The sequence below is a fragment of the Anas acuta genome, chromosome 1 (genome assembly GCF_963932015.1).
Source record: "Anas acuta chromosome 1, bAnaAcu1.1, whole genome shotgun sequence".
Lineage (NCBI taxonomy): Eukaryota > Metazoa > Chordata > Aves > Anseriformes > Anatidae > Anas > Anas acuta.
This window is the reverse complement of record NC_088979.1, coordinates 197,972,384-197,984,992: the sequence shown is the minus strand read 5'-3', so window position 1 is coordinate 197,984,992 and position 12,609 is coordinate 197,972,384. Positions and strand designations below refer to the sequence as shown.

The 12,609-nt window shown below is 46.0% G+C and overlaps 1 protein-coding gene across 9 annotated transcripts in view; it reads right to left on the bottom strand.

Annotated features, from left to right (window-relative positions):
- Window positions 1-12,609, bottom strand: part of FRMD4A (FERM domain containing 4A) — a 346,642-nt gene that overhangs the window by 51,284 nt on the left and 282,749 nt on the right. For all 9 annotated transcript variants that reach the window (XM_068670002.1, XM_068670003.1, XM_068669998.1 and 6 more), the window contains 2 exons: window positions 12,556-12,578; window positions 6,029-6,112 (listed from right to left, as the gene is read on the bottom strand). In XM_068670002.1, the coding sequence (XP_068526103.1) occupies window positions 6,029-6,112; window positions 12,556-12,578 (107 nt within the window). The remainder of the gene's footprint in view (window positions 1-6,028; window positions 6,113-12,555; window positions 12,579-12,609) is intronic.

The following is a 12,609-nucleotide window of genomic DNA, read 5'->3' as shown; positions in this document are numbered from 1 at the left end:
GTTCTCTTAGTGAGCAAAGCTTTCTGAAATTGGTGGCCACTAATAGCCCTAAACTCCACAGATTAGTCCTCACTGCAACTGCACTGTACAGGAGCTCTAGTGGAAGTACTCTTGGAGCCATCTCCCTCAGCAAGGAGTTAAATTCCCAACGTACACGGAGGCAATGTCTGTGGCAGGGAATGTGTCCAAGCCACTCAAAGTTGGGTCCCTTTACTGTTAAAGTATCGTTGTGCCTTTGCATATTTCTTGCTTATATTAACTCCTATTCCCTCAGGCAATACTTGGCCATGTGCTGGCAGTTAGCATGGGTCAGGGCCCATTCCCAGTGCTGCTTTGGAGAATAAAGAGTTTCATGGCACAGAAGGAGGGTGTTCTGTGCCAGCAGAGAACAGTTCTACATGTGTTTGATAAATGCAGACATTCACCTCTACACAGTAGAGATGCAACACCCAAGAGCAGGTCAGCATGCCCCAGATGACAGAGACATCTCTCTACGCTCACCTTTAAGGAATCTCATTCCTGTTCTCTGGTGAATGAGCCCAGAACCAGAGCGATTGGATGCTTTCAATCATGTGTCAGCAAGGTGACAGCATGGCAAAGCATAAGCCAAGGTTCTCCTTTCAAAGGTTCATGGTTCTCTCTTTGGTTTTTAATAGCATTCTGCTTGATCTACAGCCATGCAACTCATCACAGCCTACAGGCTTGGTACTTTCAGGATCGTCTGACTTTGGATCTTTCATTTCCAGCAGCGTAATGCCCACAGGACCAGCTCTGCTCCATCGGCATGGCGGAATGCCCAAGTCCTCATTCCTCAACCCAATCTTTTGCTCCTCATCTTGTCACTCCAAGAGCAAGGAGTCTGTTGAGTCTCCCGGAGGTCCATTACAGAACTTGCTAGGGCAAGAGGAAGGAAACCTGAACTGAACTACATGTCACCTTTCTGCCCTCTCCACCTGGCAGGGCACAAGCTTCCAGTGGCACCGGGTGGCCAGCTAATGCCATCATGCTGCGTGGGGATTAGGTCAATGTGAATGAGCATTGCTCCTTCCCTGCATTTCCTAGGTCTTGCTGGACCTTTAAGGGCAACCACATGGTTCTCTGCGATGTGGTGATTCTTCCCCAGGCAGAACTGAAGCTGTTTTTGCTGAGTAGACCCTCAGAATAATTTTAATGCTTAGAAAATACCCGTAAGGAAATTCAGCAGCTATGAAACCATATCCAGCCCGCTGATCCGAGCAAGTTCCACAGATGTTCTGGGCGTGCACATGAAGGCAGAGCCCAGCTCTCCTGCTATGATTATCATAAACAGGATTACTTTTGGAGAAGTAACTGAATTACATGAGTGTTCAGGACTGGAAGATCTCCAAACCCCATCATTTTTAATAAAAAAGATGGACAGAGAGGGCTTACAGCCCTTCGAAATTACCTCGTAAACCCACAATTACATGGGGATGCAATTCCTCTCTCTCAGACAGGAACAAACCAGGAGTGACTTCTCAGAAACCAGTGGAGTTTCTCCAGCAGAAAACACTCTTAGCTTTGGTTTCTTCTCTGGGAATTTATCAGAGGTCGAGCTCTGATATTGGTGCTGCTCAAGGATAGGAGAGGGGCACCTGCCTGCTGTTATCATGTGATTCTGGGTGGGCTCTGCTTTCTCACAGACGATTATTCTAAGGTTCTGGATATGTTCCTAAACCATACTCCTCTGGAAGTATAGGGACGTCAATTAATGGCCCGTTTCCTTCAAAAGGATAGACTGGATGTCAGGGAGCCCTCCCAAACAGCTGGATGAATAAAATTATGTTCTCAAACCATACCAAAAGACGTGGGATAGTCCAGACTCTTCTGTTTCCCTACAGAAATACAGGCAACACTCCCTGTGCCCCCACTGCCCTGTTGGGATACTGATGATGTTCCTTTCTGCTGCATAATGTTTTGAGGTCTACAGGTGCTAAATGCCAGATGAGCATTATTCTCCTTTCTACTTTCTTCTGGACAATAAATAAATACATAAAATAAAGCCTGAATTATCAACTAGGGCATGAATATGGGGATATACTGCCTCTCACCTTTCTATAGCACTGAGTTAGTCCCATTGGGAAGAAAGAAAGGGGTGCTCCAGAGCACCATTCATGCAGTCTGTTTGGGGTTATTATTATCATCACTTCTCCCCACTGACAGTAAAGGGCCCCTCATTGAGCTGGAGACATCTGCACTGAAGAAATGTTCGTGCTCAGATGAATCCCACCCAAGCTGCCTGCCAGACGCTCCTCAGATAGTTCCTTGGGCTCCTTTTTCATCCCCGCAGCCCTGTGCAAGGACGATCGTGCAGTCCGGAGGTCACTTTGTGCCTCTGGCTCTGGGGTGGAGGGGCAAGCCCAGCACGTGCCAGGGAAAACAAGCAAAATCATTCACGGGTCAGAACAGAGCATTAACAGAGCTTATAGACCTTCTCCTCTATCGTTTCAGCTGCTCATCTCCGAGCAGCTGCCGTGCTGCTATTGACAGCTGGGAGAGAGCTGGGAGGCTGCCTGGACCACCAGCTGATGTCTCCTCCTGCCCAGCTCTGGCTGGTTGCTGTGCCAGAGACACAGAAACTCATTCAGAGCTCATGTGGAGACATGGGGGAGGTGGGAGCACTACTGCCTGCTTGTCAGCTCATAAAATGTTCCCCTCCCGAGCTCCGAAAATTAATACTTGGATGATATCCTGCAGCAGATAACTCTGATAAAGATATTTAGAACTACCAACAAATCCCTTCTGTCCCAGCAACCTACAGAACTGGGCAGCAGGAAATCTGCAAGCAAATGCAGGGCCAGAGTTTCTTATCACCAGAACCAGTTTTTCAAAGGTATTCGCTTCTCCCCTCTCTCCTCAGCACATTGAGCTGTTTATTTTAAACATTGCTGCACCTTACTGTTACTCTGTCTCCAACCTGATTTGTCCATTTTGATGATATTCTCAAACTTCCTTACAATATCTCTGTTTGCAATGATTTGTGCAGTCAGATACTGCCCCACTGAACCCAGCAGAGCATTTCTTGGGCCAGTGGAACCAAGAGGATGATCAGAGCCTGGGGTCTGTGTTGTACAAGAGAAACTTGTGATTTCCACTTGATATTTTCAGTGTTAGTTTTTTTGGGAATGCTGATGGTTGCTAAAAACAAGTTTGCACTCAGTCTGTTGGGAGCCAGAAGTCTGGCTTCCCCCTGCTTAGTTGAAAATCCACTTCTGGCATCCACTTTTGTGCCATCATCTCTGCTCTTGTGTTCTTGCTGGCAGTTTGATACTGAGCTGGCTTGCTGGGGAGGATCTGGATTGAGATAAAATGCAATGACAATGGCTGCAAAGGAGCACTGTGAACTAACACACTTTCTAAAGATTCTCTCCAGTCTCACCGTGACTAGTTTTGCATCTAAAATAATAAATCCTGTGAGCTGTTTCCACGCATGGGCAAGAGAAATCAAAACTCAGGGCCTCAGTTCCTGGACTGTGTGGGAGGACCAGAAGCTCAGCTTTCATTTAAAAGTAAAACAACAACAACAAAAAAGAAACCACCCTTCTTGCTTCAATCAGCGATGCTATGGAGACGCTTGAGAACAAGCTGTGTAACTGATTCGTCTTAATCTACAGAGAGCTGGAAACAGCAACTCCATGCCACACAAATTACAGCCTTCATCTTTGTTGTGATGTCTGCAAATCCCCAAGGAGAGGTTACAGTGGCGAGGCCTGCAGCAAGGGTGTGTAACCTGCAGACTCCAGGAGGGAGGAGCTGGGGGCCACAGGCTGTCTTCCTCCAGACCTCACTGCAGCGAAGAGTCCAGGACTCATCCTGCTGCTCTTACTACACTCGATAGGAGCAACAGGTGATGCTTTTTCATGGTGTGACAGAAATGACATTATTTCTTGCAGTTCTAGGCCAGTAACTCGCTGAAAGTATTGCAGTATCTACCTGAACATCTGTATTATCACCTCTTGGTCCATTTCAGGCAATTTTTTGATGCAGTTGTAAATACAGTATAGGGTTATTTTGTAGGTTTGTTTTAAACTAGAACAATCAGTTGTCCAACCCCTGACATTTTAAATGCTCCTTTCTGGAGCTGGAAATTCACTTGCTATTGCTTTGTCCTAATACTGAAGAACTGGAGCATAAAACTGCATATAGAAAGGGACAGGATAAAATCTGTATCTGGTATGCAACCTGTGTGAGAGGCAAAAGAGAAGGGATAGGGTAACTACATTTTTTAAAATGTTGTCTTCTTAGATCACTGAAGTTTGAGCTTTTTGTCTGGTTCACCAGCAGCCTCTTTTTGAGAGTGTTCAGCATTTCAGGGGGGTGTTTATGAAAAAGCCCCCATTAAAAAATAATGAGCTACTGGCACATAACAGCTCCCTGCGACCTGGCCACTGAAGTGAAATCACAAGGGAGTCACAGGACTGTAGCCACTGGTTTTATTACCCCCTTGGAGACAGCCAGCTTCCCAACCTGCGACCTGCTCTGAGTCACAAGGGAACTCCCCCAGAATTAAGCTGCAAGAAGTGCTCTAGCCCATGTATAACCACTAATACTCACATCCTGAGCATGAGGCTTTCACATGGCTCTTCTTGCTCCAGGTTGCCCAAACCGAAGGAGGGGACGGAGGCAGTCCCAGACCTCGCTGGGATTTCCCAGCAGAAGCCTCTAACGTAAATGTTCTGACTAACTCTTGCTGACAGTGGGGGCAGACACGTCCTGATGGGTTGACAGAGCCTCACAGGCTGCCTGGGTTGTCGCTGCTTTCCTGTATACAGATGCTATCACAGGCAGCCGAAATAAAGCCTACGTGGGCACTTTAGTAAGACCTCACTCTGTGTCAGTGCTGGAGAGTCTGATTTGCCTTCTTCCCTGTCTGTGGTTCCTCTGGTGCTGGCTTTTAGCTTGAGCTACCTGCCTGTCAGTCACACCAGGCCACAGATCTGGCTGGAAATGGACTGGTTTTTAGCGTATTTGTGATTTGGGAAGTATTAGTATGTGAAAAAATGAAGGAGATGCTCAAAAGAGGGAGATCATTCTGCCTCCAGACTGTGGTGATCCACATCTTCTGTATAAATGTCCCTCATCTCAGCCTGGCTGTCTCCTGATGTGCTCAGAAGATGATTGGGACCTCACAGACTGGTTTGTCTGTGGCCTGACACTAGGTACAGCTAAGTCTGCTGTTGTAGCCACGCTATGAAAAGTGAACGGAATTCCTGGCAAAGTAAGAACAGAACCATCTTCCCCTGCCATCCTCAGATTACCAAGATGCAGGAATTAAAAGAGGAGCAGATAACGAAGTTCACTCCCACCCTCAGGCTCAGAGCCTAATGCTTTAAAGACAAACATGAAAGGGGAACAAACAGAAAAATCAAGTGAAAGCATCTCACTCTTAATGAAGAGTGTTTCCCCAAATTCTTTCCTATTTGCACAGATTAAAGGGCTGGGCGGGGTGGTACAGAAGCTATCTGTGGGGCATACAAACTTTAATTATGGCCTTTCTCCTACCCTGCATTCTATTCTCAGTGCAATAAAAACTAAAGTTACAAGGCTCTACCTCTGACCATCACCTAGGTCACTAAGAGGAGGAATAATTTCCTTTTAGTTCAGCTGTGCCACACAGGAAGGGCTTGCAAGATGAAGCTCAGTCACTCAAAACCAATAAAGAGCAGAGCAAAACATTGACATGACAAGCTGTGGTCACGCTTTCTTTGCACAGATATAAAGTGCAGGAAAAGGGAACGGCACATTAGGTCCCCTGCTTTCCTTTTGCATGCTTATGGTGAATTTTCTGGCCAGGCATTAGGGCAGACATTTGGCACATGGGGAAACTGAGGCCCAGGGTGGTAGATTGATGTGGGCTGAATCACACGGTGAGTTGGTGGCAGACCCAGAGCTAGGAGATGGGAATTCCTGCATCCCTGCTTCACCCTCAGATCACTAATTGCTGTGGCCAGGCCCTGGATGAGACACTCTAAAGCAGTGATACGTTAAACAAAACAGAGAGATACGTTACCAGTAAGCAAGGGAAGGATGCTCCTTCAGCGCCGGTGTTGGAAGGGCTGGCAGCTTCTTTAATTCATTCCTTACAACTTCATTGCTGAAAGAGAGTTCAAAAGGAGGATCAGGCTACAAGAAAACAACCACAATATTTGATATGACCTGACCTAGCTGGCAGGCTGCTGCAGCTCTACATCTGTTCCTCCTTAACAAAAAGCAATGGGGTTTCCTTTCTCTTCTCTCTTTATTTGTTTTATGGCAGACCAGTTAACTTTTCCCTCTATTATCAGAATTGGAGAGAAGCTGTCCCAGATGGTTAAGCTGAAGCTCTGGGCTCACTAGTCACCATGTCACATTGCGTCGAGCAGGGTTCAACACGTTCACATAGAGAAAAGAATAAGGGGAAGAGAGAAAAAAAAAAAAAAGAGATGCTTTCAGCTGCAGAAAAGCACCTTTCTTTAATGCCTACAACCTGCTGCAAAAAGTAATGATTTGCTTTCTTAGCATCACAGGTTGCTCTTAGCCTCTTGCCCCAGGGAACTGGCCTTTGCACAGCATCTTCACTGATGAGGTTCCAGCTTGAATTTATGTCCTGCTCTACAAAACCCTTCGTTCTCCTCCCTGCAATCTCCAGTGACGTCTCTGGCCAGCTGGAGCAGTATAACTGCATGAAATAACTCCATGAGCAGGGAAAGCTCACAGTGTGGTGAGGCAGATTTCATGGCGGGCAGATCCCCACCGATGAAATTAAACCGTGAGGTTTTCTCCTAGAGGTCCAAGATGCCTCCTCTCCCACTTACAAACACACACAGTATTGTGAACACACGACAAAAAGTCCCCCAAAGTCCTGGGAAGGAAAGCAGTGCTGTTGCTGCTTTTAAAATCTTAGAAATGGAAACCAAGAGGGACAGGCAGGACACCGAGGATTGCCAAAGAACTAATATTTATTGGCTAACTTCTCAATAGCAGTTTTTTTTTTCCTGCCTCCTTGCATCCAGCCCCATGAGAGACTCCAAGAGTCCCGGGACGTCATCCTGAGCTTTGTTCTGGTCCCTGGGCCAGGCTGCGATGGCTCACAGAGATACGGCGCTGCCTCGGCTTTAAATTCCTTCCCGCAGCATTTCTCCATTGGCACAGCCCAGCAGCAGGCTCTGCCTGAGACTTCGGTGGGGCTGCCTTAGCTGGAGTTTGCAGGTTAATTGCTAGGTTGAGCCATAGGGTAAAGCACTAACATAAATCCTGGATTAGCTATTTTGGGGATGCCTACAAGCATTGGTTATCACGGGAGCTCCCTGACAAGCAATTCAGTAGTTTTAAAACGGGACCAGACCTTCCAGTCCAAGACAAATCTAGGACAGAGATGCCCAAGTATCAATCAGACTCAAATTTTGCAGTGTCTGAAGACCCACTCCTGCCTAAATCTCACGGTCAGTTGAACATCAGATCCTCCTTTGTACGTGCAAACGCTCAAAAACCACTCCGATGTTTCCTTCCACGGCAGGTAAATATCTGCACAAGCCTGAACACGAAGCTGCTCTGCTCCACGTTATCTGCTGATCTGGCCACTCTGCTCCGTGGTTGACAGCCCAGAAAACAAGCTGCTGCTGTTTACAGAGTTCGCAGGATCTGCTCAGAGACATCCCCATGGCGTGTACATACTCAGCTCCTATCGATTTTTTTTTTTTTTTGACGTTATGAAAGAAACTGGAAGAAAAAAAAATACAGAAAAAAAAAAAAAAAAGCCAGAACAACTGGAGCACAAGCAGCGGTCCCCACCCTCAAGTGAAGGCTTTCTGAGGCTGGTTTCTCACAGAAGGAAGTTGAGAAACTTCCAAGACTTTTCTGGGAAGACAGGGAGGAATTTCCAAACAGGGGCTTTCTGAGCCCAGACAACTGTCAAGTAGGACGATTAGCGGTGACGAACTATCTCGGAGAGGCTGGGAAAAAGCCTGAACCAGCGCAGGCTCCCATGAAAGCAAGGGCTAACACCACTCAGCTCCCTCTTCTCTGCCAGGGAGGAGCAAAGCTTGATAAAAGATAAAAATAGGTCTTCAAAAAATCAGATGAAAAGACACCCTTAGCGATGCTGTTAGATGGGATCGGTATTTCTGATAGAAAACGCCATAAAGGTGCCTCACCACTTCAAAGGGTCAAATGAATTTCAGGTAATCACTTCCAGGAACAAAGAGGCATTTCGTGCCCTGCTCCATATATTCGCCGAGGCTTCTGGCAAGAGTTGTCTCCAGCCAAAAGAATTTAGGCTTCCCAAAGGATGGCAAATCAAACCGAAGGAAAGAACTAAGGACTAATGTTGCGTTTAACCGCTGGCCAGGGGGTCACTTTCCCTTTGGCTTCTTTGAAAAAACCAAAGTCCTTCATTTTTAAAGCGTTCCCGGTGGGATTACAAATGGTTTCCTACTTACTGCCTTTCCCACTCTTCCAGTGAAATATCTCAGTGTGTTTATTTTATGACTGTCTTTAGAAAATGTTTAACCCTGTCACTTGTGTTGCATTTGTTTTCTGAAGTGTCCACCTCCAGGGCTGGTATATATGGAAGGGTGCTTTTAATGCAGATTTATTAATGTAAAGGGTAAAAAGCTCCAACCACGCTTCCTCTGTGTCCTCCAGACCACTTCAGTCCTGCACGATGGTGGAAATTATTAAAAAGACTGAATAGCAAGATGAAAAGTGAACCGGGAAAGGCATCTGCGTGGGATCCTGGATGCTAGATAGCCATCCAGAAATCGGGCTGGCTGGCTGGAGAGTGGACCTCGAAAACAGGTCCTTTCTGCCCTCGTTATTTCCTAGTTTGCTGGGAGATAACTTGGAGCTGAATTGAAATGTTGAACATTATTTAACTGGAGGAAATGCAGCAATGAGGGCCTGCCTGAAGAGCTAGCTGCAATATTTCAGGATTTTCTTTTATTTAGATCCCCAGCTTTTCTAATCTAGATCCTCAGCTTTTAAGACCAACGTTGGCATGGGTTTCCCAAAGGTTTTGGTCAACATCAGACTGGCTTCTAAAGCCGGTAGGATTAATTACAGGGGAAAATCTCAACAGCAATATGCCATGCCCCATTCCCAAATAAGCCAGAGCACCAGTTTCCTTCCTCTTTGTAGGCCTGAAGAGGGTCACACCTTTAGGATTTACATTCTTCTAAAGAAAAGAAACTTGAAACTGCCTTTTGTCCACCAACCAAGTGTGACTCAGCCTCCCAGTGACAGACAATAGTAGCTTGGGCTAACAGCCTCTATATCAGTTTGCAGGATACCAACTCAGGAGCTTTACACAGGTGATCCCGTGCCCTTGAAGTCCAAGTTTTGGTAACTAATAACAAAAAGCACAGAGCAAATCTTACAGGTATTGTTTGAGCTGAGAATCAGCTGAAGAGGGATACCTGATAGTCCTAAATGAAGCGATATGTACCCGATTAAATGTAAAAATGCTTCAGCCTTGTCAGCTGAAGCATCTGGAGAGTCTTAAATAAAGTGAAAACCTCTCTCTGTTAATGCAGAATACTAGGAGCTTCTCAAGGAGAATAACTTTTTACTTTAAAACCTTGCTCAGCTCAAGTTCTGCCTTAATCTTTATCAACTCAGAGATGCTCCCTCTGCACAGACCTGCTGAAACCTTGAGCTAGGCCAGGCCACTTACACCCAGCACTGCGAACTGCTCGGCTGAGGTCACCTAAAAACGTTCAGGATCTCAGGGTTTCTGATGGATTCAGTTCTGAAATGAAACACATGTACAAGATGGAAAAATACTTAGTCAAACTGTGCGCTGGAGAGGCCAAACTGCTCTGTCAGGGCTGCTGCGGTACCTTAGATCAAGATAGATCAGGGTGGTGCAGGCTGTGTGCTCTCCAGGTCTCCCAGACAGCCACTGGGGCTTTTCAGCAGTTCTTTTCTAGATCCTGGCCAAAGAGGAGCTTGCAGTCGCACAGGCCATAAATCGGATGGTGGCAGCAGACAGCACAGGTGTGGAAATCTGCAGTCTGCATTCCAAGCATGTAACCCTGCCGAATGAACTTTTTTTTTTTTTTTTCTCCAAAAAGCAGGAGTTCAGGAGTTCAGCCTTCGCGCAACACGCACTGCCACGAACGAGCTGCTGTCTCTGAATCTCAGCAGCAAGGCATTCCCAGCTGCAGTGCTCCCCTGTCTCAAGGAGCAGCCAGTTCCATCCCCAGCAACATTTCAGCAGCAGCTAACTGCAGGCGTTGAAGGCAGCGTCAGTCCTGCGAGCAGCCAGCCCGTATGTCTCCAGCTGCAGTTCCTCTTTCTGGCCCCAGGCTCGGTTCCTCTCAGATTTTGTACTCCTGATACGAACGAGCACAGGTCTCAGTGGGCAAGTCTTGACCGCAGTGACCTCACGGTGACTCCGGTAGCTCCTGGATCTCACCCAGCACGTAAAGCTCTGTCAGTACACGTTACAGTGGAGGCACTGGACAGACATCCCCGGAGATGCTAAGTCTGCTCCTACAACGTGGTCGTGGAACAGAATTATAGAACATCTGGAGTTGGAAGGGATCCACAAGGATCGTCCAGTCCCACTCCTGGCTCCACACAGGACCGCCCAAAAGTCAGCCCATGTGTCTGGGAGCAGTGTCCAAATGCTCCTTGAACTCCAGCAGGCTCAGTGCCACGGCCACTGCCCTGGGGAGCCTGTCCCAGTTCCTGACACCCTCTCAGTGAAGAAACTTCTGATATCTGATCTGAACCTCAGGGTAGGATTCTTCATCCTTCCTCCAAGAAGAGGATTTAAACCCCATTAATGTGGCAGATTGCTTTGCCTCCAGACCCCGTTTATAAGTTAAGATCCCTGGCATTTGTCAGCAAGTTGTTATTACAACAGCACTTCTCTGCTTGCCTTGGCCATAAGAATTCCCCTTTTCACTAAAAACCTTTGAGATGCACAGGTGAAAAGCAATAAAAGCTAACTTTTAATGGTGATGGTGATGGCTAACACACCAGCATGGAAGAAGCAGTTAATACCATGTGTTGTGGTATCTTCTGTGCTCTCAGGGCAATGCACTTTGATAAACTAAACCATTCCTTTTACAAGGGGCAACAAAGACGGATGCTTTCCACTGGCTATTTCTACTTCAGGTCTGGAAAGAGATAAATGAAAGTAAAAAGTCCTCTCAGTCCTTTTACCTCAGCCATCCAACTGATTCCTTTCTGTAGTGAGGTTGGTAGTCTGAACATACACATTGTGGGTGTGTTTTTATCACGTCCAAGTTATTCTGAGAAGCTTAAAACATTTTTCCTCCTAGCAAAAGCAATGGAAGATGTGGTTTATCACAGATCTGAGCAGCACAGATTCGGTCCAGCTCTTCCAGGCTAAGCGTGTGGCAGTGCGTAGAAAACCACACAGAAAAGGAAAAGAGCCACGTGTACTGCAGTGCTCCCCACCTGCTGATAACCAAGTTATTTAAAATTAGATGGAACTGAAAGATGAAGCAAGATTGGGCTTGCGCTTCTGTGGTCAGGCGCATGTCAGGATTTTGTGAGTTCATTAAGGTTCTGGGAAAAGATAAGGCGGGATTTAAAACTTCCTCTTTATCAAGGGTTGCGTTATGTCATCTCAGATTCCACGATGCACAGGCAATATTTGCAATCCCTTTTCACTGATTTGTCCTCATTTCAGCGGGCTGTAAGTCCCAGTTCACTGCAAGATGGGACCTTATGTTTATCCCATCAGTGTGTTATTCACAGTCTTCAGTGTGACAAAAAAAGATACCTCTTCAGGATCATCTGGCAATCAGCCTCACTTCCTAGTCACAATTTGTTTTTTTTTTTTTTTTTTTTTTCCTCTGAAACCAGCTTCAGTGATATTGTGGTCTCCCAGCTGCACTCATTTTTAGGTCAGCAAAAAAATAATATATGGAATAATGATATATGTGAAGTGCTTAGCACAGACGGTTGTCCCAGGCTTCAGATGAGGAACTTTCATATTTCTCACATGTGGCATCAAACAGCCATCTGACCTTTGGGTGCTACTAATGCAGAGCTGACAAACGTTGTCAACTTAAATGAAAATTCTTGGGCATTTCATTAATAGTCCCCCAAAACACCAACCACACAGAACTTCTAAAGATTTGGATGAAGGGATGGCAGAAGTTATTTAAATTTAAATTTAGAAGTCATTTAAATTCTGATTTTGAGGACTGAGTCCAAATTCAAGCTGAAATATCAATTAGTGATGGAATTTTAATGTTACCCCTGGCTAGATCTGCGATATACCAGTGATTGCAGAGTCATTTCCTTAGTAATTTCCTTCTGAAGACTAGTCTATTTCCTGAACTTCGTAGGCATATAAAGAGACTTGTCAACAACAAAGACGCAAACAATGCTGTTTGCAAGGCCATGGTCTGGTCAAAGGCTGTGTTTTGTGAAGAAATGATTTAAGGAAACTCAATGTCTATGCTGGCGATGCATTCCTGTTGCTACACACCTACAGCTCAGTCACATCACTCACACGGTGATTTCATCAGATTCATTCCCACAACACACAACGACAGAAAAACTTTTAAGGTCACCTACCTTGAAAAATCTCCCTTTGCCTCCTGCAAAATGAGGGATACAAATAAGTTAAGT